Source organism: Cupressus sempervirens, chromosome 5 (assembly GCF_028749045.1).
Source record: "Cupressus sempervirens isolate cs-2001-9-10 chromosome 5, ASM2874904v1, whole genome shotgun sequence".
In the NCBI taxonomy this organism is placed as follows: Eukaryota; Viridiplantae; Streptophyta; class Pinopsida; order Cupressales; family Cupressaceae; genus Cupressus; species Cupressus sempervirens.
The window spans coordinates 697,454,447-697,481,071 of NC_143122.1; the positions used below are offsets into that span (position 1 = coordinate 697,454,447).

The 26,625-nt window shown below is 36.6% G+C and overlaps 2 protein-coding genes across 11 annotated transcripts; one reads left to right on the top strand and one right to left on the bottom strand.

The window, feature by feature from the left end:
• Positions 1 to 1,044: 1,044 nt before the first annotated feature.
• LOC149557902 (uncharacterized) lies at positions 1,045 to 5,190 on the top strand. Of its 2 annotated transcripts, none has more exons than XR_016364944.1 (4): positions 1,045 to 1,294; positions 2,867 to 3,199; positions 3,283 to 4,463; positions 4,553 to 5,190. XR_016364944.1 is itself a non-coding variant. In XM_089832362.1 (4 exons), exons 1-2 carry the CDS (start codon positions 1,684 to 1,686, stop codon positions 3,098 to 3,100), a joined length of 339 nt encoding a protein of 112 aa, XP_089688488.1. In that variant the 5' UTR covers positions 1,406 to 1,683; the 3' UTR covers positions 3,101 to 3,199; positions 3,283 to 4,463; positions 4,553 to 5,190. The 2 variants fall into 2 exon arrangements, 1 of the variants encoding a protein (XP_089688488.1); XM_089832362.1 differs by lacking the exon at positions 1,045 to 1,294 and adding an exon at positions 1,406 to 1,788.
• A 125-nt stretch (positions 5,191 to 5,315) lies between these two features.
• On the bottom strand, positions 5,316 to 26,475 carry LOC149557903 (oxoglutarate-dependent flavonoid 7-O-demethylase 1-like). Of its 9 annotated transcripts, none has more exons than XM_089832360.1 (4): positions 26,354 to 26,475; positions 18,560 to 18,693; positions 13,928 to 14,048; positions 8,732 to 9,568 (listed from the first exon to the last, which is right to left on the bottom strand). In XM_089832360.1, the coding sequence occupies exons 3-4, from the start codon at positions 13,982 to 13,984 to the stop codon at positions 9,263 to 9,265; spliced, it is 363 nt and encodes a 120-aa protein (XP_089688486.1). In that variant the 5' UTR covers positions 13,985 to 14,048; positions 18,560 to 18,693; positions 26,354 to 26,475; the 3' UTR covers positions 8,732 to 9,262. The 9 variants fall into 9 exon arrangements, 6 of the variants coding, with proteins under 6 accessions (XP_089688486.1, XP_089688484.1, XP_089688481.1 ...); XM_089832358.1 differs by lacking the exon at positions 26,354 to 26,475 and adding an exon at positions 25,917 to 26,252; XM_089832355.1 differs by lacking the exon at positions 26,354 to 26,475 and adding an exon at positions 20,809 to 21,262 and having other exon boundaries at positions 18,560 to 20,695.
• Positions 26,476 to 26,625: the final 150 nt, after the last annotated feature.

The following is a 26,625-nucleotide window of genomic DNA, read 5'->3' on the forward strand; positions in this document are numbered from 1 at the left end:
TCCTCCAATAATGGAAACTTGCTATTCTGACTCAACTCTTCTATAATCTAAATTATTCATCTAGTTTGATCTTGTTTGTTGATTAGTTCAAAGGTTTTATAAAAGAGACCCTCTGCCTCTCATTTAGGGGATGTGATTGATGAATATTGAATTGCTCTCGATTTGAGCACTCAAGGATTTCACATTCAAGATTCCATAGCTTTCATATGCTTTCTCATATAGATTTCAATGCATCCATTTAGATTAATTTACTTATCTTGTTCTTAGATTAATTTGCATGCATATTAGCTTAACCTTGCATTCCTTTAGATTAAATCCTTCATTCTAGTTAGTCTAGTTACTAAACTCGATTATGAGAACCCATAGTAAAATCTCGTCTAGATAGAAGGCAACAAATCGCCTTGTGTAGACATTCAAAATGAATAATCTCATGTTCATTCCTGGATGTACCCAACAAACAATGATCATGTTAAAGTGTGTGATTAATTTAGAAATAGATATTTAACACTCACAAGTATAACATCATTTCCACAAAATAATTCATTTTGATTAATAGAGAAAGTTTAGTTTTTTTATTTTCACAATTTCATTAAAATCTAGAAAAATTTATAAAGCTCTATTGAAGTAGCTTCAAATCTCATCAATTTTTAATTTTTTAAGAATAATAACTCTAAAGATACCTTTTGGTTCTAACTAAAAAATAAATAGAAAGTAAGAAGACTAGAATTTCCACAACTCCATTGAAGAGAAGTTTGAAAAAATAATTTTTGAATTTCAAAATTCTAAAGATCCCTCTTGTTCTAAGTTTGTCCAATGTAATGTAACTTGTGTGCCTCTACTTTAACAAAGATACTAGTTTCTACTTTTATTTGAAATAAATGTTATTTGAGAATACTTGAATAAAACTTTCCGTTTCTTTCATTTTGCCGCTTATCATCGCACCTGCTATTGTTCACATTGACTTTCTTATAAAAAATCTTAATTAGCTCACATTTGGAGATGATCTCTTTTCTATTCAAGTAGTTTATTATGCAAATACGCATTTAATCACCAATCTACAGCCTCTGTATATTCTATCCTCTTTATCTCCTCATATCGCCAAAACAAGAAGCCTTCTTTCATTAGCCTGTCTTTTATTCTTTTGTTCTTTCTGTTCAGTACAGTTCATTTGAAATGGCATCTACTTCTAACTCAAGGGTTGAAGAATTTGCACCATCTATCTCTAGTTCTGGCAGATCTTATGATGTACATAATGATATCAAAGTATGATGCTTTAGATGATGAAGAATAGGAGGTATTCTTAGATATCACCTGTTTCTTAGAATGGAATGGGCATGAAAGAAATAATGGACATCCAACTGGTGCTTTTGGTTTAGATAGAGTTAATGATGAAGAAAACGTGAGATTACATTTTGCATTTTTATTGACTGACTTATCGATGAAAAATAAATATATTTTTTTTATATAAAAAAAGGGCTGAGAGTTTCTATTAGTTATAACATTAAAAAAGATAAATAAAGTTTCATGAAAGTGCTACCTAACATATGGAACTTCAATGCAAACCAGAATAGGGCACTGTTGCTTCCCTCAACATCTTAGAGACAAGCTAAACTTAATCGGAAAACCTTGTTTGCGAAAAAAGACAAAAACAAACAAGTAGGCTTATCTCTTAACCACTGCCAGATGAAGAAGAGAGTGTACAAGGCGCTAGCTAATCTCCAAACAAAATGCGCTAAATACAAAAATGAATGTCAAACATGTCTTTTTTTCCAGATTCCTGAAAACACGGTAATTTTTTTTTTCAAAATTTTTATTGTTTTCGATCACAAAATATATAGATCGTGAAGAAAAAATATTGAAAATTTCGAAAAAAAATCATTGTGTATTCAATTTTTTGAAATTTGGTCAACAGTACATTTTGTAGGAAGGATAGCCGCGTCCTATGAAAAAGAGCCACTTCTTCCTCCTCTTCAGCTTCCTCTTCATCCTCTACCTCTTACTGTACATCAGCCCTTTCCCCATCTTCCTCTTCAGCCCGTCTCTGCAACAACTACGTCCTTCTCTTTTCTTCATCACCCTCATCATGTTCTGCTTCTTCTTCTTGTTCAGCTTTGGAGATATCCGGACTTCCCAGACTATTTAGCTTCTCATCATATTTATATTGTAAATCCACTCTTCCTGCTCATCTACATCATCTCTATAAGGAGCCTCCATGCCATCCAGCAGAACTAGAAACTTTTTGATGGTCAGTCCTCTCCTCGTCATACTTCTGAGATCTTGGATCTACCATTCCCAATCCCACAAAACAAAGAATTTTCTCGGAGGCGCACTGTAGATGTTTCTCCTTTGTCTGTTCCAAAATCCTGGGAAAGGTTATCCCGCCCTCGTCACAATTGTATTTTTGAATGGAAGGGGGATGGTCAAGTCATCCTCATCAATATTGATGATGGCATCACGAAGCCCCACCAAATACTTCTGTTCTAACAATCTTATGCAATTCTGTTATGCAACTAGTTTAGGCTCCCTTGAAACCAGAATATATACTTTAAAACCAGCACAAATGTGCGAGTTGACTCTGTTATGGCAAGTATTTAAAAAGTTGAAACCCAAAACTTGTTTGATGGCATTCATGAGAAAACGATGCTTGAATTTAGACACTTCCTTCAGTCTAAGCTCGTTGATGAGTGTGTCGAAAGCTAACTGCCTATTAACCGATTTAAGCTTGATTGGGGTATCCATGCTGATCACCACTTCTCTTCAAACTATAAACAAATCTTGTGTGTTTCTGGTTTTCAGTTGTCTCCAGAAATTTCTATTAATACATTATTCTCACAGTTATTTAATTGTATGATTTGTTTGAGATCAGAACAAAATCAGCATTCGAGGAATAATAGCCACTTCTGCAGAGGAGTTTGGGGATTGCTCATCACACATGGAACACATGGTTAACACAAGCAAAGGAATTCGGACCCTGCCACCTTCTACATTTGGGCTCAAATTCATTAAAACTCAAGGTCCCAATTTAAGTCATGTAATTGCTCAAGTATCAAGAGATTTGATCTGGCTTTCTTGGCTTGACATTGGGCAAAGTAATCTTTAATCACTAAGTCCACACAAAACTTTGAGGGTTTTATAACTCAGTGAAGATTTGATTCAAGAAAATCATCACTTGCAAGAACTTTGGGTGGCTGAGAGAGATGTAAGTATTTTCCACCTATTTCTTTCTAACCACATCTTTTGAATGATTAGTTTAAACTTTAATTCCTCATAAATATTTTTCAGGCTCCTTTGCAGTTAAGAGTGTTGGTTATTTTTAGTTGTGCAAAATTCCAGAGGTTTCCAAACTCAATAGGATTTCTCAAGCAACTGAAAAATGTAGTCCTGAACTCAATGGAGTGTTTGAAAAGTCTTCCAGAGGAATTTGCGTACTGCAATCACTGGAGCACCTGGAATTAACAGGCTGTACAGAGCTGTCATCGCTACCAGACAGTATCGGCAATTTGAGAAATCTGCGGCATCTAAATTTGGAGGCTTGTAGCAAATTGAAGAAGTTACCAGACTCTTGTAAAAGGTTAAGGCTGCTGCAACATCTGAGCTTGACGCTCTGTGATAATGTTACCTTTAAGCAGGACATTATGGCAAACATGTCAAAGTTGGAGTACATGGACTTCTCACACTGCCATCAGTTGGCGGAGTTGCCTAGTCACATCACAAATCAGGGATCCCTCAGGGAGCTTAACTTATGGAATACAAAGGAACTACCAATGAAGATCGGCCAACTGAGCAAGTTGCAAATGTTGAGTTTTGGGGGTGATTCATCGACAAGCTTGCCGGCATCTCTTGGAGATTTGTCTTCCTTGAATACATTCATAATTTCTAAAAAGCAGGCGGGTGGAATCTTTACCAGACTCTTTGGGGCATCTTAGTCTCTTGAAAGTTTTAGACATAAGCAATTCGGGAGTGAAATCTTTCCCAGAATCAACCAGTCAGTTGATTAATCTTGAAAGCCTGATAATAGAAGGCTGTCAAATCAGCAAACTGAAACTTGGATTGGTGTCTTTTGGCCCTTCTTTGTGCAAGCTTCATGCGATAGACATATCAGGCAATGATGAATTGTCCAAGATTTTCATCGCAAAAGACACTTGCACTGCCCTTGAGACACCTGCAATTTGTAGCAATAGCAATCTGAGGAAAATAGAAAGCCTACGAAGTTCTGTCAGAACACTGGTTATAATGAAATGCCCCAAGTTGTCTGCACTTCCCAGCTTTGCACAATTAACTACTCTCCAGGAATTTAGACTGATGGGTAGCTACCAAGTTAAGAAAATTAAAGGTTTGAATCTGGTGTCCAATGAAAGATTGAGGGCACTGCATCTCACAGAACTGAGGAAAACAGTTGTTGAAGGCTGCATCTCACAGGACTGAAGAAAACAGTTGTTGAAGGTTGCATTCAAAGCGTGCAGGTAATGCAAATTTCTCAGAATTTAGAATTCTAACTATTTTTTGTGCTAGTGAGAATTAGCTTGAATATTGATGCACAATTTATTTGCAGAAAAGGGCTGGCGAAATAGTAGTTTGTACGCGAGCAGTCAGGAATGCAGCCTCAATTGTAAACTCCCTGGCCTCAATTCTTACTCTCTCTGTCATTGACTCCTGCTCTAACGTGGAAAGTGGCGTTTAATTAGAAGTGAAGCAGCCCAAGAATGGCAATGCCATTATTGTTTGATTTGTTGTGTGGGGTTCATCTATGGAAGAGCCAAGGGTATGTACAAAATCTAGCCATGGTTGCACATCTTATGTGAACTTGGAGGCAGGGCGATGGGTATGGATAGGTATCTTCACAGAATATTCTCAATACCACACATCTGAAAGCTACACGATAGAATTTACAAATAAGAAGTTGGATCAAAAGAGTGTCATAGTTGAGAAAGGATTGGTAGCGATGGGAGAAGGGGGTAGAGTTATGGAGACTATGGGCGGCTTAGTGGGGCAACTTACGAGAAAATGATTTCACTACATTGAATTCCATAGACTTAAATTATCTTTCATTTTATGTACAAACAAGATGTAATTAAACTAGCACTTGCACCTTTCATGTACAAACAAGATGTAATAAAACTAGCACTTGCACCAACCAGGTGCAAGGATTACACCAATTACAAATTATCTAATGTCACTATTAGTCGAGAATTTATTCCACAAAAAAAGGCACTGCATGCTTTTGAAGCACAGGGGTATAACACTTTCCTTTTAAAAAGTTCAAATTGCTTCAGTGCAAGGCCGGAAGTCAGTTTCATTTACCCCTGCCATATATGTGACAATAACTCCCTTACTCCACTCCAAAAATCACTTCGCATTGCAACTCTGGAATCCAAATCAGAATTTGAACAGTACTCGTATGGTTGCAATCAGTCCAAGCGTACGGCTTGATTATCATTAGGACAAAGTGATCAGCATACTATAATCTTTTGACCCTCTGTAAAAACCCAGCAAAAATAATACCGGTTCTTGCAAATAGCACTAATTTTCATAAAGTAGATTTATGTCATGTTTGAAGACAAGCAAGATTGGATATCAGTTCTTCGATAAACAGTCCAAGAATATCTACTTCTATTTCAGTTCCTATCTCATGTTTTTCTTCCCAGAATTTTGTCCAATCTTCTGCCTCTTACTTCCATGCTAGCTCTACAATATTTTCTACAAAACTTGTATTTTGTCTCTGTTGATGAATAAATGTGATCACATGTTGCCTTTTCCAAATGCTCTGGAACACAACATTTATTCAACCATGGTTCTTGTAAAAGCCCACAATCGAACTGTTTACTAGGTGGGGATTACCAAAGAGAAGATTGCCTGCTTGCATTGGCCTTTCTTTCCTCTTTGAAGGTCCAAAGCAAAATATGCCTTGGAATTCTCTTTTGTTTGAATCTGTCAGACATGAAAGTATCTCTTGTGAGCTGAGCATTTTCTTTGTATGCTCATCTGCTCCGCTTTGTTCCCAAGCTATTTCTGCCTAATGTAGAAGGGGGACGGATGAGGTGAAATCTTGCTTGAATTGGGTATTTGAATGCCATCAATGTTGTCTTGATTCCAAAGACTGAAATTCAAATTTATACATACACTCTGAGAAGACTCTTTTCCCAGTGACGTGTACCCAAAGGTTAAGGGATCTTTGGTAGAATGTTTACTATAACTGGTTAATCTCTGAAGAAAGCAATGCTCAGTAAATAATCGGGAAAGTTAATAACTGGTTCCATAAAGTTATAAGAACTTACTCTGTGTGCGGGAAGAACATGGACCAAATGATGAAGTTTCTTCTTCAAAGATAAATTCTTAAAATTTCCCCATGACAATCAACATTCACGTTCCCTTGCTGAAACCCGACAGCACTGTAAACAGATTCTTCATCCTGTATTCATTTCATAGAAACATGAATCTGTCAGTTACAATCTATATTATGCCCTGTTTTAGAAATTATAGAAATTTTCATATATACAGAAAATTTTAACTGCAGAGAACAACTATCTTCCAATTATATATAAGCACTCTTTCACTTTGCTTCTCTTTGTAAAGACGTTAAAAACCTAGATCAGGATTAAGCAAAGAATATAGCAAATAAAATATTCGGGATTGTCACCTCATCTTCTGGAGTACTGCTGTTAATAACGGAACTTTCTGTCAAAAACCTGGAATTCAATAAGCACTACATCTCTTGGCTTTGTGTCACACAGACGACCACAATGTTCCAATGCAATTCCACGTCAGTTGATATATTCAACCCACATGAAATCGTTTAGAGGCATTATGCCAAACAATTCAGAGGCATTGTCTATGATTGTACATTTTAAATGCATGCCAAACATAGCATTTCAAATTATAAAATCTGACAAAAACCTCCTGAAATTCTATGACCATTGCATTCAATGAGACAGCATTTCGAGGCTGTTATGCAGAGGCTTTCTATCAAACAGTTTGCGTGCTTGTTCATGCTCTCACATTTTACAGACGCTTTCTATTAAACAGTTCATATGCCTTGTTCATGCTTCCACCTTTTGCAGAGGCTTTCTGTCACACACTTGTGTGCCTTGATTATGCTTTGATATTTTTATATATTTCATTATGCCTTGATGGATGCTGGCAAATGTTGTAACAGGGGAAAGTAGATGGGGAGCAAACAGAGTTCAGAAAGGCAAATTAGAGAATCAAAGTTAAGTTGCAGGTTTTGTTTCCTGTTGTTTGTATTGGGATGTTTCACCCCAGTGAATATTTTATGTTGTAAACTACATACAACTTTGAAATCAAGCAATGGAGCTGCAACGCTGCATCATTATACAGAATGAGGTATATCATATGCTTCACAGAATAAGAATCCAATTTAAAAGAAACTGCAATCATCCTTTGCTATCATTCCCGTGAAAGACATTCAATGATGAAACAATCCCAACTACAACTTATTATTCCCCTCTTCTGAAATTATTTTTACCCCAATTTACAAAATAATTATATCCCTTCATGTGAACATATTTCATTCACACTTGCAATCAATCATTTTCATATTTGTGAAAGTATGTCCTCGAGTGAAATATCCTCATTCTTTATCTGCAAAGAAATTAAAACCTTCCCTTCAAATTCTGGGAGACTTGAACCAACCTTCAAAACACATACTTTTAAATATCTCACTTTGATTCTTGTAACTCGGTATTTTATTTTTAAAAGTGTAAAGATCCATCCACACTTCAACATCAAAATTGTGGTTTCTTTATAGGATTCAAATAGCAACAACAACTACTAAATTCAATAATAAAAACAAGATATACAAGGGCTCTATAGAGCTCGAGTCCCTGGAGTCCCTGTTTTATGCAAGAAAAGAAACCTAATCAAATATTAAAATATTATAAAAAGTTTTTTCTTGAGATAACATAAATTGATTAAAACAGTTGTCCATAAGTATCAATAGAAATTATGCTCCTCTGTTTCTTCTGTCAAAAACCTTTGCAGTCTGTTGCAAGATCTGGTTGAGAGAAAAGTACCGCTGAACCATCTGCTGGAGTCGAAGGAGGAGAGGTAGGAGGAAAGCTTGTCCACTTTGATGGCCCTCTGTTTTCAGAATAGATTATCTACTTTGTGAAATTAGATAAGTAATAGGCAAGAGTAACTATGGAATTATGTATAAGAGTACTTATATATAAGATACTTATATATAAGACTACTCTGGAGGATGGGAATCAGAATTTTGAGGCTAAAGTGTCTTTGAGGAAGCCTTGCATCATTCCTTTGTCATAATTCGCTCACTATGAGATCATTTTTTTATGTATATATTTTTTCTCTCATTATTTTCTTGAAGACTATCATGTTTCTCCATCCCTGCCAGCTCTTATATGGGTTTGTAATGCTGCTATTATTTCTTATACGAAAAACATTGATGCCCTGATAGGCAATAGTCTAGTTCAGACTGTATTTCTAAAAAATTGAACCTCTGTGTTGATTCATCAAATTAATAAAATCAAATTGTAAAATAATTAATGACATTGCACCCCAACACCATTGCAATTCATTTTTCACATTCTGAAACAATATCCTGCAATTCAAGAGTACACCATTATCAGGAAAATGTTGTTTATTAATATCACATAATGTATTCTTTGTCTTAAAAGTTCCTATTACTGAAATTGTGTTCTTTGGCTTAAAAGTTCCTATTACTGAAATTGTTGCACCTACGATTCCAACCAAATAATTAAGATTATACGAGGAGAATTTTCATTTCATAGCATTACCATAAGGACAAGAGACAAGTCCCATTTTTGTATTTTTATCGAGAGTAATATTGATCTCAGCTGTCTACCAAGGCACATTCATTGGCAGTGGATGTATTGAAAGGATTGGAGAATGCAGAAATAGAAAATATAGCTAAGTTGAAAAATAGAATATTTGCATCCAAATGATGTCAATATCAACTATATGCTCCTGGACTCAATTCCATGGACATTTTAACATTATTGCATGAACTTTTTAACATTAACATTTCAGAGGTGCAAGGGTTACCCTGACATCCAGGAAACTACTATGCTTAAACTCCGTGGATTTCTACAAATAATTACTATGGTGGTTGAAGAGAACTGTCAACATATACAGTGTCCCATTAAGTATATCCATAGACGGGGAAGAGTCTTCAGCAATAGGGATGCTTCTTTTCCTCAGATAATGGCATGGCTTTATCAGATGGATAAATCTTAAATAGATATTATCACTTTTCTGATGAACTTTATACATTAACAATGAAGTTGTTTGGATCAACTTCCACTGCCACCCAATAACCCTCATGCTGCACTTGTAGACCTCCCACTTCATTTTGTGACAGTATGGTAAGTCTAGCATGGTCAGAATGGGGTGCAATGGCCATCGTAAGCTCTCGTTGTGCAGATGCTAGATTAAAGTTTACTATGCCAACCGAAAGGCCCTCTCTGAAGATAGTTCCTATGTGATTTGGCTGCAGTCCCAATCTTATATGGTTGCCATCAATTTCAGAGCCACTTTTCTTATTTCCTTGAAGTATTGTCCAGCAACATCTCTACTTTCATTAAAAATGCAATAATGAGCTATCAGATAAATGGGTTCTATAGACCAATTTGACATAATCCAAAAGAAAATTACATTAGATGAGCTTATATCAAACTAAATTAACATTGAATATTCTGTAATCCATAGTTATCAGAGAGGAGAAACGAGAAACGTAATCGCAACGACAAGGTGACGAGAAATGATAATTTTAAAAGTTGCGTATAAGAAACATGATATATATATATATATATATAATTTGATTTCTCAAAATTACACCATTGAAATTTATTAGCAAGATCACAATTTTAACTGCTGCTTATCAAATACAATAAAAACAAAGACTAATAATATAATAAATTATTTTTAAATTTTTTATTTAAATTTTAGATCAAAATAAATATAATATTTAAATAACTATTAATTGAGAAAGGAAATGAAATAATTAACGAACTATAGTTTAACAAATAAGTATACTAACCATGAACTTATAACAAACTCGTATAATAAAGAGAACTATTTGTAAATAAAGATAATTAATAAATTAATACTATATTAACTAAAAATAATTAGAATGTAAAAATGGAGATAATAATGCAACAAATCCTCACTCAATCTCAGAAACTAAATGTAAAAGAGTTAATACTCGGGAACGACTACTTGAAACTACTACTTCGTCAATTTCTAAACCTAAGGGTCCGTTTGGCAACAGGAATACAAGTGAAATAGGCATATTTATATTCTTGAAATTTTGAATTCTCTGTTTGGATGCACCAAATCGGAATTGGAATAGGAAAAAAATTGGAATATGTATTCCAATTTTGGCCCAAAAATGAGCATTTGCTATTCCACCTAAATTGGTGGAATTGGATATGTTTTCCTACTCCAATTTTTTTTATTTTAGAAAACATAAATTTTTGAGTACATGAATTCCGCATAAAATTATGGGTGAACCAAACAAGAATAGGACTACATAACCCCATTTTCTATTCGAGAATAAGTATTCTAGAATAGTTATTCTTATTCCCATTTTTATATTCCCACAGCCAAACAAGCCCTAAATGTTTTGACATAAACATTAAAGAATTAATAAATTTATTTTGTCCAACAAGACACCTCGCAATGTTTTTCCTCCTTGCTAGAAACAGTCGATTTCTTGCATTGAAACATGAAATGACAGTTTGCCGTCACATTTCTAGCAACTATGTTGTAACCTAGGAGAGCTTGTGATATTAGTAGCATATAGATGGTCAATGTTTAGATTGGTATGAACTACGCTCATGTGTTTTGGGACTAGCTGACAAAATCCAATTGAAGCTATGCAGAGTTCTTTAGTCTCTTCGCTAGGGTATTTTGTATTTAGGCAGAGCTTCATGCTCAGTTTCACATGCCTGGAAAGGACACTAGATTTTAGATCATTTAAAACATTTTTTGTTTTATTTTTTAAATTAATTTTAGTCAGTGCCCAGTTTCATCCTTGGATGTACGGATCATTTGAGCTATAAAATGTTAAAAATCTAAACTCATGCTTTCTATTTTTTAAGGTTTTATCTCTTCTGACATCAAAATGCTCAAAATACCACCTATATTTTGGATGATTTTATGCCTTAGATAATCTCTCCAACTGAAAAATTGGTTGACTTTCGCATTGAAGTTGCTTCCATATCTCATTAGATCCAATACATCCCTATTACCATACTACTACTCCTCTGAGGAGAGGAAGAAGAACTTATGGGCTACATCTAACATACTGGCTACCAAAGATGGCTCAATTCCATGATTAATTACACCATCCACAAATAAAAAGCTCAATCAGAAATTGGGAGTTAAATTCATGAATACGAAAAAATTAAAACTCTTATAGTTTAAATTTTGATTATGGTATTAACAATAGTGTATACTTCAGCTTCCCTGCCAAATCTGATTAAAAAATTAAATTTGTAAGATTAAATACATACTCAGTATAAAATTTTAGTGGTGTTAATAGAAACTCTACGATACGTACCTATAGTAACAAGGGACACAATGCGTCACAGTTCCTGCCATATGCTATAAAGGAGCTTGGAGTATGCGATAAAATTATGAAAGTGAGAGACATTTGATAACTGTAGAAGAAATCTAGATAAGTGAAAAGCATAAATGTAACTAACAAAAAAATGATGAAGGAATCCATCATTACAAGTTAACATTTAGCTAAGAGTTAAAGCTAATGAACTGGCTAATGAGGAACAGTAATGAAACCAACTTCATGGAGAAAAAGATATCATGCAAAATAGTGAAAGTTAATTGCTGTTACAAAAAACAATTCAATTCAGAAATTTCCCAAAAGCTTTTTAAAAAATTAAGTAATTACTTTTGTAGACGTAATAATAAAAGTGCATGAAATAGAGAACAATATTCAGTAGACGTAATAATAAAAGTGCATGCAACATATATTAACTAACTGTAGAAAACATTGAAGGCTGTCAAATTTTGAAGTGAGAAGAAGTATGTATATAGAAGGCTGTCAAATTTATGTGCAATAGAATTTGACAGCAGATAAATACATCAGCATTGTGCCAATTTGCTTGTCCTAAGTAGCGAGTGTATCAAACAAAAAAAAGATGTATTTGATAAATTGGGGCAGGCATATGCTTGTCCTAAGTAGTGAGTGTATCAAACAAAAAAATATATATTTTTGGGAAATTGGAATATATGTATTACTGTTATAACTAATATGGCATGCAAATTTCTTGATAGAATCATGTTTCTTAAAATATTGAAATGCGGTTTTGGATAAATAGATTATTATTCTTGTTTTTATGTTCTTTACTTCGGTATGAACTTAAGCAAATGCTAAAACACCAAGTTCAATAGGAGAGCTGCTGATCCAGGGATTGAATGTAAATTGCTTTGATTACCTAAAGCAAAATTTTGACTATTTTGGTTGCACTGATGTGATATGATTTTGGTAAAGAAATTCAAGTGTATGTATCATTCAACACGGAGGATCAGTTGTATCTGACAGCCACAAAGTTTGTAATATGGAAGGGACTTCTCTCTTTATGCAATACAAATTTGGTTACTCAGTGTACAAATGGGAAAAACAGTCACAGATCTCATTTACTTATTTATTAACTTCAAATTCTATTTGTCATTTGCAACAGTAAGTATTTGGCGAGCCAATGTTTGATTGGAATTCATATTGTCACATGATGGACATCTGTTACCAATATCTTAGTTGAGCTTCTACATTAGTGTTATGTAGTATACCCACCAGCAATTTATGATCTAGAACAGTTGTTGAAAAGACAACGATAGTGGTCATTCAACCTTTAAATATAGGCAAGGATTATGATGTGTTCAATTAAGAGCAGTTCTAATGAATAGTTTAACTCTATACCAAGAATACTTTAACTCGATACCCAGTTAGATTTTTTCATAGTTGCATAGTACACGACCAGTCGTGTGACTAAAAAGCATCCTTGAAAAGATATACGATTCTACCCCTAACCTCAAGCTGACCTAACCTGCTGATGTCTAAAAGTGAAAAAGAATGTTGAGTGGGAGTCGTAGAAATCTCAGTGCTCAATGAGGATTTTACTTTCAAGTTTGGTATGTTAGAAATTTCAAAGATAATTTGTTTCTTCCACTGTACTATGACCCTAGGATTGGATTTTGTTTAATGAATGAAATGCATACCTCTTTATTTGTAAATTTTAATATACAGATTGCAATTTTAGATCACATTTGGACAATGTGCTAAAATTTAATACATAGAATTGCTATTGGTAAAAGCAAATATTTTGCTGTTGTGGACATGAAGCACGGCCCTGGTGATTTCATGGCGGTCGTTCATGTGCTGCAGGTATTGGTGGCCACAAATACCCCTGCGATCATCAAGATCCCTGATAATGAACCTGTTATGGCTAAAAAGGCCATGGATTTAGGTCCCCAGGGGCTTATGTTCCCCATGATTGAGAGGCCTAAGGACGTGAAGAAAGATGTTTCCTACTGTCGCTACTTGCCCAATGGCATCCGTGGGGCTACATATCCTATCGTCAGGGCTTCCAGCCATGGGATTAATGAAAATTATTTGAACGAGTATGAAGATGAGTTGCTAGTCATGTGCGAGTTGTACTGCCAGACACCTCCTCACAGCCATCCCTTCGTATCCCTAAATTTACATGGAGCACAACTTAATGGAAACATGAAAAATACCCTAACCTTAAACAAAAGAAAAAATGTTGAACTATTGCTCTTTATTTTCATGTCTCTAAGCATGAAAACAAGCCAAGAATAGACAATAAAAAACATTGAAACCACTTCTTAGAAGCTCAGGAAATGGCACAACAAATGCAGTGTGTGCTAATTATTAGATTAATAATAGTACTTGTCTATAAAAAGCATTCCAGCACAGAAACAACCTGTATTCCCACTCTATTTTCATGACGATTGCCGAAGCTCCTCAAATACACTGCAAGTTTATCCAACTTTAGCTTTAGAATGATGGCCTGCCAGACAACAAAATAATTGAGACAAACAGAGAGAGGCGGTGGATAGAGAAAATGATTAACAAAACTAGATGATTGTCCAGATAAAGCTCTGCATTAATGTCAAATTTAATGCTTATGGCAGTGGAAGAAAAATGATTTAAAAAATCAGAGAATTCTCAAGAGAAAGTTCTCCATTAATGCATTATTTAATGCCAAAAGTATAAAGCAGTTGTTAGACTTTTAGATTATCTCTAATTTTGATTTAGAAAAAAAGATTTTTCTTCTTGCCTTTTTTGATAGCTACCAATAAAAGTTCAAATAATTAGTTATTTTCTAATTTGAAAAATATATAAAAATAATAAACCAGCTAACATGGGAACTATACTTGGGCTTGAGCCAGTGAACTATGGTGGTTGGTGGGGATGAGTATATTGAATTGTTCCCAGGAGCTATAGAACTACTAACTCCCACCCAACCCAACTTGTCATAGCCCATAAAATTCTAGGCCCCTCCCCTTAAAATACCTCCCGCCCTGCCAATGAATAGAGGGCAGAGTATTTGGCTGGGTATAGTTGAATAATAGAATAATAGGGCTTGGTTATATACGTAACATGGGTGGCCCCGTCTTATTATATGAATGTTACACCCACATTCTATAGGGAATCACCGAATACTAGTCTAAATGCATGCAGGGTGAATGCCTACAATTCTATGTCCTTACTTAATCTAAAAATGCAGGGGGCCCTACAATTTTATAGGCAATTGTGGGAGGGAGGAGACGGGGAGGGCACCCCTACTATTTTGAAGGTAGACAAATTGACTTATACCAAACAACCAGACACTCAAAATAAAGTCTACACGGACCAGGCAATCAAGACACATGCAACTACCACTAGGCACTTATAGCCGAGAGGCCTGAGGTCCCTCTACATGAGCTTCTGTCGAGGGACCAAACCAAATAGGAACTGGCATAGGCATCCCCTTCTCTATGGCTTAGCTTCCAGCCATCAACAGCCTTATAAAGCAGACCTCATCTACAATATTATGTGCTTCGCCGCAATCTCTATGGATACCCGCATCAACCAAAGCCAAGGTCTATCAATAGGCAGCAGTAAGGGGAGTAAGGGGAAAGTGTGAAGTTGCCTCTGATAACTTGGAGAAAGAGGTTGAGTTTACCCAACCAGTAGAACCATATACATAGCCATAAATTAGAGGAAAACTCTATAAAGGGCTGCCATGTTTACGATTCATAGGTTTTAGTTTCAGCCTTCTGATGCGATGCGTTTGGAGCATTTTAGAAGGAGAAACCCTACTAAAGCCCTACCATTCTATAGGCATAATGGGAACAATAAGTGAGACTTCGACAAGTTGCCCCAGTGTTGCGGGGAATCGGTTCGAATGCACAAGGAGGCCATCCCTATAAAATGGTAGGGCAAGTTGGTGTACATGGTAGTAAGAGATGAAGTGCTTGACTGTTAGGGAGAGCCCTTAACCATCTGGTTCTGTTTTATGTCCAAACATTCTTCATGCAGTCAGCCAATAGCGGGGCCTAATATAACCCCATTTCAGTAGTCCTGGGTTAACCCTACCTCTATAGTGTGTGTCGCCCTTAGGTTTGGATGTAGCTATTGGAAGAGCCAGTCGACTTCTGCATGCATCTTCGAAAGCACCCGAAAGGCGGCTGGAACTGCCTAGTTGGTAGCGGCAAATATGGCGCCGCTAAGTGCCTACTATGGAACTGCAAAGGGCAGAATAGGGGGCATTAAATGGGGATGTACATAAATAGTGGTAGAGAAAGGCAGGGGTGCTTCCTAATCATCCTAAGGTGGGGTCATTCCTAGCCCTATTGTTTCCGCTAGTCGTTTCTCACTGGAAAGAATAGAAGAAGGCACTTTGCATTGCCAGTGGGAGGTGAAAAAAGAATGAGAGAATGCCATAGAATAGTAGGGCCATCAATCACTACGCATGGCCCCTCCATTCATTCTAGTGGTTTGGTTATGTTGGGAAAAGTTGATTGCCTATCCTGTCATGTGGAAGTGGGGTAATGATTGAAAAGAAACACTACATCGAAAAAAAAGGGCGCATGCATAAAATCATCAACTAAAGAAGGAACTAAAGATAAGAAGGAACTATAAGAGCCCTATATATATATCTTAGTTGGGCCGGATATAGTTGCTTTATTGCCCTACAATTCTATGGGCCCTACGATTCTATGGGCTACGGCCCCTATTCTATTATTGGAAGGGAAGCGAATAACAATACGGTGAGATTCCAGAAGGAAGTTTTCCTTTGGTGTGCTTTGAGCCACTTTCTTTCGCAAGATATAGATATAGCTTCATGCTATAGACGTATCAGGCAATGATGAATTGTCCAAGATTTTCATCGCAAAAGACACTTGCGCTGCCCTTGAGACACCTGCAATTTGTAGCAATAGCAATCTGAGGAAAATAGAAAGCCTACGAAGTTCTGTCAGAACACTGGTTATAATGAAATGCCCCAAGTTGTCTGCACTTCCCAGCTTTGCACAATTAACTACTCTCCAGGAATTTAGACTGATGGGTAGCTACCAAGTTAAGAAAATTAAAGGTTTGAATCTGGTGTCCAATGAAAGATTGAGGGCACTGCATCTCACAGGACTGAGGAAAACAGTTGTTGAAGGCTGCATCTCACAGGACTGAGGAAAACAGTTGTTGAAAGTTGCATTCAAAGCATGCAGGTAATGCAAATTTCTCAGAATTTAGAATTCTAACTATTTTTTGTGCTAGTGAGACTTAGCTTGAATATTGATGCACAATTTATTTGCAGAAAAGGGCTGGCAAAATAGTAGTTTGTACACGAGCAGTCAGGAATGCAGCCTCAATTGTAAACTCCTTGGCTTCAATTCTTACTCTCTCTGTCATTGACTCCTGCTCTAATGTGGAAAGTGGCGTTTAATTAGAAGTGAAGCAGCCCAGGAATGGCAATGCCATTATTGTTTGATTTGTTGTGTGGGGTTCATCTATGGAAGAGCTAAGGGTATGTACAAAATCTAGCCATGGTTGCACATCTTATGTGAACTTGGAGGCAGGGAGATGGGTATGGATAGGTGTCTTCACAGAATATTCTCAATACCACACATCTGAAAGCTACACGATAGAATTTACAAATAAGAAGTTGGATCAAAAGAGTGTCATAGTTGAGAAAGGATTGGTAGTGATGGGAGAAGGGGATAGAGTTATGGAGACTATGGGCGGCTTAGTGGGGCAACTTGTAAGAAAATGATTTCGCTACATTGAATTCCATAGACTTAAATTATCTTTCATTTTATGTGCAAACAAGATGTAATTAAACTAGCACTTGCACCTTTCATGTACAAACAAGATGTAATAAAACTAGCACTTGCACCAACCAGGTGCAAGGATTACACCAATTACAAATTATCTAATGTCACTATTAGTCGAGAATTTATTCCACAAAAAAAGGCACTGCATGCTTTTGAAGACATAGGGGTATAACACTTTCCTTTTAAAAAGTTCAAATTGCTTCAGTGCAAGGCCGGAAGTCAGTTTCATTTAACCCTGCCATATATGTGACAATAACTCCCTTACTCCACTCCAAAAAGCAGTTTGCATTGCAACTCTGGAATCCAAATCAGAATTTGAACAGTACTCGTTTGGTTGCAATCAGTCCAAGCGTACGGCTTGATTATCATTAGGACAAAGTGGTAAGCATACTATAATCTTTTGACCCTCTGTAAAAACCCAGCAAAAATAATACCGGTTCTTGCAAATAGCACTAATTTTCATAAAGTAGATTTATGTCATGTTTGACGACAAGCAAGATCGGATATCAGTTCTTCGATCAACAGTCCAAGAATATCTACTTCTATTTCAGTTCCTATCTCATGTGTTTCTTCCCAGAATTTTGTCCAATCTTCTGCCTCTTACTTCCATGCTAGCTCTACAAGATTTTCGACAAAACTTGTATTTGTCTCTGTCCATGAATAAATGTGATCACATATTGCCTTTTCCAAATGCTCTGGAACATAACATTTATTCAACCACGGTTCTTGTAAAAGCCCACAATCGAACTGTTTACTAGGTGGGGATTCCCAAAGAGAAGATTTCCCACTTGCATGGGCCTTTCTTTCCTCTTTGAAGGTCGAATGCAAAATATGCCCTGGAATTCTCTTTTGTTTGAATCTGTCGGACATGAAAGTATCTCTTGTGAGCTGAGCATTTTCTTTGTATGCTCATCTGCTCCGCTTTGTTCCCAAGCTATTTATCCCTAAATGTAGAAGGAAGACGGATGAGGTGAAATCTTGCTTGAATTGGGTATTTGAATGCCATCAATGTTGTCTTGATTCCAAAGACTGAAATTCAAAATTATACATACACTCTGAGAAGACTCTTTTCCCAGTGACGTGTGCACAAAGGTTAAGGGATCTTTGGGAGAATGTTTACTATAACTGGTTAATCTCTGAAGAAAGTGATGTTCAGTAAATAATCTGGAAAGTTATTAACTGGTTCCAAAAAGTTATAAGAACTTACTCTGTGTGCGGGAAGAACATGGACCAAATGATGAGGTTTCTTCTTCAAAGATAAATTCTTAAAATTTCCCCATGACAATCAACATTCACGTTCCCTTGCTGAAGCCCAACAGCACTGTAAACAGATTCTTCATCCTGTATTCATTTCATATAAACATGAATCTGTCAGTTACAATCTATATTATGCCCTGTTTTGGAAATTACAGAAATTTTCATATATACAGAAAATTTTAACTGCAGAGAACAACTATCTTCCAATTATATATAAACACTCTTTCACTTTGCTTCTCTTTGTAAAGAAGTAGAAAACCTAGACCAGGATTAAGCAAAGAATATAGCAAATAAAATATTTGGGATTGTCACCTTATCTTCTGGAGTACTGCTGTTAATAACGGAACTTTCCGTCAAAAACCTTGAATTCAATAAGCACTACATCTCTTGGCTTTGTGTCACACAGACAACCACAATGTTCCAATGCAATTCCATGTCAGTTGATATATTCAACCCACATGACATCGTTTAGAGGCAGTATGCCAAACAATTCAGAGGCGTTGTCTATGACTGTACATTTTGAATGCATGTCAAACATAGCATTTCCAATTATAATATCTGAGAAAAACCTCCTGAAATTCTATGACCATTGCATTCAATGAGATGGCATTTTGAGGCTGTTATGCAGAGGCTTTCTGTCAAACAGTTTGCGTGTTTGTTCATGCTCTCACATTTTACGGACTTCATATTACTTATTCATGCTTCCACCTTTTGCAGAGGCTTTCTGTCACACACTTGTGTGCCTTGATTATGCTTTGACATTTTTTATATATTTCATTATGCCTTGATGGATGCTGGCAAATGTTGTAACAGGGGAAAGTAGATGGTGAACAAATAGAGTTCAGAAAGGCAAACAAGAGAATCAAAGTTAAAATTGCAGGTTTTGTTTCCTGTTGTTTGTATTGGGATGTTTCACCCCAGTGAATTTTTTATGTCGTAAACTACATACAACTTTGAAATCAAGTAATGGAGTTGCAACGCTGCATCATTATATAGAATGAGGTATATCATATGCTTCACAGAATAAGAATCCAATTTAAAAGAAACTGCAATCATCCTTCGCTATATTCCCGTGAAAAACATTCAATGATGAAACAATCCCAACACTACAGCTTATTATTCCCCTCTTCTGAAATTATTTTTACCTCAATTTACAAAATAATTATTTCCCTTCATGTGAACATATTTCATTCACACTTGCAATCAATCATTTTCATATTTGTGAAAGTATGTCCTCGAGTGAAATATCCTCATTCTTTATCTGCAAAGAAATTAAAACCTTCCCTTTAAATCCCGGGAGACTTGAACCAACCTTCAAAACACATTGTTTCAAATATCTCACTTTGATTCTTGTAACTCGGTATTTTATTTTTAAAAGTGTAAAGATCTATCCACAGTTCAACATCAAAATTGTGGATTCTGTAGGATTCAAATAGCAACAACAACTACTAAATTCAATCATAAAAACAAGATATACAAGGGCTCTGCAGAGCTGGAGTCCCTGGAGCTGGAGCCCCTGGAGTCCCTGTCTTATGCAAGGAAAGAAAACTAATCAAACATTAAAATATTATAAAAATGTTCTTTCTTGAGAGAACATAAATTGATTAAAAAAGTTGTCCATAAGTATCAATAGAAATTATGCTCCTCTGTTTCTTTGGTCAAAAACCTTCGCAGTCTGTTGCAAGATCTGGTTGAGAGAAAAGTACCGCTGAACCATCTGCTGGGGTGGAAGGAGGAAAGGTAGGAGGAAAGCTTGTCCGCCCACTGTTTTCAGAACAGATATCTACTTTGTGAAATTAGATAAGTAATAGGCAAGAGTAACTATGGAATTATATATAAGACTACTTTGGAGGATGGGAATCAGAATTTTGAGGCTAAAGCGTCTTTGAGGAAGCCTTGCATCATTCCTTCGTCATAATTCTCTCACTATGAAATCATTTTTTTATGAATATATTTTTTCTCATTTAGAGATCATTTTTTTTTATGACCATATTTTCTTGAAGACTATCATGTTTCTCCATCCCTGCCAGCTCTTATATGGGCTTATAATTCTGCTATTATTTCTTATACGAAAAACATCGATGCCCTGATAGGCAATAGTCTAGTTCAGACCGTATTTCTAAAAAATTGAAACTGCGTAGATTCATCAAATTAATAAAAACAAATTGTAAAATAATTAATGACATTGCACCTCAATACCATTGCAATTCATTTTTCACATGCTGAAACAATATCCTGCAATTCAAGAGTACACCATTATCAGGAAAATGTTGGTTTATTAAAATCACATAATGTATTCTTTGTCTTAAAAGTTCCTATTACTGAAATTGTTTTCTTTGGCTTAAAAGTTCCTATTACTGAAATTGTTGCACCTACGATTCCAACCAAATAATTAAGATCAAAGGAGGAGAATTTTCATTTCATAGCGTTACCGTAAAGACAAAGATAAGTCCCATTTTTGTATTTTTATCGACAGTAATATTGATCTCAGCTGTCTACCAAGACACATTCATTGGCAGTGGATGTATTGAAAGGATTGGAGAATGCAGAAATAGAAAATATAGCTAAGTTGGCTGCAGTCCCAATCTTATATTGTTACCATCAATTTCAGAGCCACTTTTCTTATTTCCTTAAAGTTTTGTCCAGCAACATCTCTACTTTCATTATTTATTAAAAATGCAATATTAAGCTATCAGATAAATGGGTTCTATAGACCAATTTTAGGTAATCCAAAAGAAAATTAGATTAAATGACCTTATTTCAAACTGTTAATTATTGTTAGTTGGACAACTGTTATTTCTGACCTGGAAATAGCAGCACTATTTTTGGGTAACTTGGACAGCTGTTCGTCCTTATCTATGAATAGCGGTTGTATTTATGGGTGGTTTGGACAGCTGTTTGTCCACTTGCCAAAAATTAGTAAATGGTTATTATTTACTAATTTTAGAGATTCCCTTTTGGACACTTTGCAACCAATTCTATTATTGGCTGTCGAGTTGTCTTAATCTCAGTCGTTGGTTTGATTTAATCTCGGTCGTTGATTTACCAACAAGAGTAGTATAAAAAGGGGTCTAGGGGGCATTTGGAGAGTAAGGCGGTGAAGCTTTGGTGAAGCTGTTTGCAGTGTTAGCAAACAGTCTTGCAGTGTTAGCAAGAGCACAGAAGGCAGGAAGCTTTTGGAGAAGCAGTTTGCAGTGTTAGCAAACAGTCTTGCAGTATTAGCAAGGAAGAAGCATTTTGGAGAAGGAGTTTGCAGTGTTAGCAAACAGTCTTGCAGTGTTAGCAAGGGCGCAGTGTTAGCGCAGGGATAGCAGTGAGAAATATCAGCGGGAGAAATTAGGAGGTTGTCGGAGTTCTGCCAGTGTGAGGCAAGAAATTTTGTATCTCTTGATTTGCTGAAGTTTAATATAATTTCTCATCTGTAGAACTGGTTTTCCCTTAGGGGTTTTTTCCAGGGACAATTTGTCCGAAAATATTGTGTTGATTCTGTTGCGCATTTCTTTCCATATTTTAAGTGAAGTTGCAGTTGTGTTATTTTTCGATATTAGCTGGAAATTTATTTTCAGCAGTTTAATAATCATTTGTGATAGGAGATTAATAATCAGTGACTGCAATAGTTTGATTTTTCACATGGTATCAGAGCATTGTTAAGGGTAGAAGAGTTTTTCCCTAGGAAAGAAATTTTAATCTCTTTAGATTTATTATTGCTTTAAACCCTTGAGATGGCTTCAGCTGGTTTGAGAGATCAGGATAGATTGGATGGTGCCTCAAATTTTGGTGTCTGGAAGGCCATAATTTCCTTATTGTTGGAAGAGAATGGTATCAAAGATTATGCTACCAGTGGTGTACCTGTACCAACGGATGCAACACAGCTTGCAGCATATAGGAAGGACGATGCCAAAGCGAGGAGGATTATCCTTGATGGTGTCAAGGATCATATTGTTCCACATATCTCGGAGCTAGATACAGCAAAGAAGATGTGGGACGCCATTCTAAATCTGTACCAGAATGCTACCACTAACAGGAAGTTGATTCTCAGAGAGAAGCTAAAGAATACCCGGATGAATCAGGGAGAAGACGTCACAAGTTACCTCACCAGGCTCAGACTTGTCAAGGATGAGTTAGCAGTTGTTGGAGATAGCCCTAGTGATGATGAGCTAGTGAGAATAGCCCTAAATGGGTTTACTAAACAATGGAGTGTCTTTGTTCAAGTTGTCAGTGGATGAGATACTTTACCGAGTTGGGATCGACTGTGGACTGATTTCACTCAGGAGGAGTTTAGACTAAGTCTTGTCAATGGGGCCAACAAGAGTCAGAAAAATGAGGTGGAACAAGAGTACGTTGCCTTAGCGGGTAAAGGGAAAGCAAAGAAGGGATCTAGCAAAGGATCAAATTCACAAAGTGAAAAGAAGAAGAAGGACCTTTCTAAGGTTAAGTGCTTTGGATGTCACGAGTTTGGCCACTATGTCAGTGATTGCCCAGAGAGGAAAAAGGGTAAGAAGCAGGTGGCAGCTTCAGCAAGTGCAGAAGAACTCTCCAGCAGAATGGAAGATGAGCTTGTATGGTTAGCTCAACCTCACAGTGTGTTTGGTATATAGATAGTGGGGCGTCATTTCATATGACAGGAGTTAGAGAGTACTTCTCCAGTTACAAGGAGGAGGACACCAACATCCAGATTTCTATGGGAAACTTGTCCAAACTCAACCCTGTTGGGAAAGGGACTGTTCAGTTTCAGAGGGAGAATGGAAAGATAATTCCTCTTCATGATGTGTTATATGTGCCGGGCTTAGGTATGAATTTGATTTCTGTATCTGTTCTTCAGGATAGAGGGTATAATGTACTCTTTAGAGGGACACATGTGTTGATTAAGCACAAGGATTGGAAATCACCCATAACTATTGGAGTTAGGAGTGGTCGCCTTTATAGATTGCAGTTTGATACTCCTAAGGCACTTATGAGCAACAATAATCCTAGAGATCTTGGAGAGCTATGGCATAGGAGGTTGGGCCATATTCATCATGGAGCACTTAGATTGCTTCGTGAGACAGTGACAGGTGTTCTGGATGTGAGCACAGAGCATGACGATACATCTAAGGAGAAAGATGTAGATCCCACTTTATATAGACAGTTGATTGGTTTGCTTATGTATTTGGTCAACACTAGACCAGATATAGCATTTGCAGTAAACTCTCTTAGTCAGTTCATGGTTGAACCAAAGAGAATGCATTGGAGAGCGGCTAAGCATGTGCTACGTTACTTGTGTGGTACAGTCGAGTATGGGATCAGATATGTTCAAGGTGAAGGTATCAGGTTGATAGGCTATACTGACGCAGATTGGGCAGGAAGTACAACAGACAAAAGGAGCACTTCAGGGTGTTGTTTCAGCTTGAGATCAGGAGTTGTATCTTGGTTCAGCAGGAAGCAGAAGTCTGTGGCTCTAAGTTCAGCAGAAGCAGAATACATAGCAGCTAGCATGGCGACATGTGAAGCTATATGGCTTCGGAAGTTGTTAGTAGCCTTGTTTGGTCAGAAGGTTGAGACTACTGTGATACATTGTGACAATCAGAGTTGCATCAAGTTGTCTGAAAATCCAGTGTTTCATGATAGGTCTAAACATATAGATATCAGATATCACTTCATCAGAGATTGTGCACAAAGGGATACTCAGGAGTTTGTGGGAGCTCCTAGGAAGAGTACTAGACAGCGAAGACAACCAGCCAAGTTCAATGACTATGTTAGTCAGTTGGTAGATAGTGAGCCTTCTAGCTATCAGGAAGCTGCAGAACAACAGGTCTGGTGAGATGCTATGGTTGAGGAATATTCTTCAATAATGCAGAATGATGTGTGGGAGGTAGTACCTAGACCAACAGATAGGGCTGTAGTTGGATCACGCTGGATCTATAAGATAAAGCATGGTGCAGATGGTAGCATCGAGAAATACAAGGCTAGGTTTGTGGCAAAGGGGTTCTCTCAGAAGGAGGGAATAGACTATGAGGAGACATTTGCTCTAGTTGCCAGGTATACTTCTATACGAGCTGTAATCTCACTTGCAGCACAGATGGGATGGCAGATCCATCAAATGGATGTCAAGACAGCATTCCTCAATGGTGAGTTGAAGGAGGAGGTATACATAGAACAACCAGAAGGCTTTGTAGCACACAGCAAAGAGACCCACGTGTGCAGATTGAAGAAAGTTGTTCGACTACAATACATACCTACAGATGAGCAGGTAGCAGACATTCTGACGAAGGCTTTGGGAAAGGCCAAATTTATCTTCTTCAGAGATAAGATGGGTGTCATGCAAAACAGCTTCCTCGCTAAGAGGGAGTGTTAATTATTGTTAGTTGGACAGCTGTTATTTCTGACCCGGAAATAGCAGCACTATTTTTGGGTAGCTTGGACAGTTGTTCGTCCTTATCTATGAATAGCGGTTGTATTTATGGGTGGTTTGGACAGCTGTTTGTCCACTTGCCAAAAATTAGTAAATGGTTATTATTTACTAATTTTAGAGATTCCCTTTTGGACACTTTGCAACCAATTCTATTATTGGCTGTCGAGTTGTCTTAATCTCAGTCGTTGGTTTGATTTAATCTCGGTCGTTGATTTACCAACAAGAGTAGTATAAAAAGGGGTCTAGGGGGCATTTGGAGAGTAAGGCGGTGAAGCTTTGGTGAAGCTGTTTGCAGTGTTAGCAAACAGTCTTGCAGTGTTAGCAAGAGCACAGAAGGCAGGAAGCTTTTGGAGAAGCAGTTTGCAGTGTTAGCAAACAGTCTTGCAGTATTAGCAAGGAAGAAGCGTTTTGGAGAAGGAGTTTGCAGTGTTAGCAAACAGTCTTGCAGTGTTAGCAAGGGCGCAGTGTTAGCGCAGGGATAGCAGTGAGAAATATCAGCGGGAGAAATTAGGAGGTTGTCGGAGTTCTGCCAGTGTGAGGCAAGGAATTTTGTATCTCTTGATTTTCTGAAGTTTAATATAATTTCTCATCTGTAGAACTGGTTTTCCCTTAGGGGTTTTTTCCAGAGACAATTTGTCCGAAAATATTGTGTTCATTCTGTTGCGCATTTCTTTCCATATTTTAAGTGAAGTTGCAGTTGTGTTATTTTTCGATATTAGCTGGAAATTTATTTTCAGCAGTTTAATAATCATTTGTGATAGGAGATTAATTATCAGTGACTGCAATAGTTTGATTTTTCACACAAACTAAATTGACATTGAATGTTCTGTAACCTAGGAGAGCTTGTGATATTAGTAGCATATAGATGGTCAATGTTTAGATTGGTATGAACTACGCTTATGTGTTTTGGGACTACCTGACAAAATCAAATTGAGGCTATGCAGAGTTCTGTAGTCTCTTCGCTAGGGTATTTTGTATTTGGGCAGAGCTTCATGCTCAGTTTCAAATGCCTGGAAAGGACACTAGATTCTAGATCATTTAAAACATTTTTTGTTTTATTTTTTAAATTAATTTCAGTGGGTGCCCAGTTTCATCCTTGGATGTACGGATCGTGTGAGCTATAAAATGTTAAAAATCTGTCAAACCCACAGAAGCATGTCAAACCCCCAATCTGTAAAATAAACAACACACACTAAAGGATTGCTGAATTCTTTTTTATAATATATTATTATATTCTTACGTTATAATATCTATTATGGAACATATCTACTTCTAAAAGTGGCACACATAGATTACATATCTACTTCTAAAAGTGGCACACATAGATTACAAATCAAAATTATAACATGTCACCTCAAGACAATGGAGAGGATGGACAAACTGAAAAGTATGTGCTGAATCTTCTTTCCCCAACAATTGCATCTGTCAACAAAACCATTTCCTCTATATGAAAAGATTAGTGGCTTTCACTATCTATTTTCCTAGATGTTATGTTACACCAATTTGCATGGCTCAAGTGTTTGTAATTCTACGTACATAGATTATTAAATTTTTATGTCAATTTATTGTATAAATCTTTTATGTCAATGCTTATTTAGTAATTATATGTTGTTTCTATTATTTTG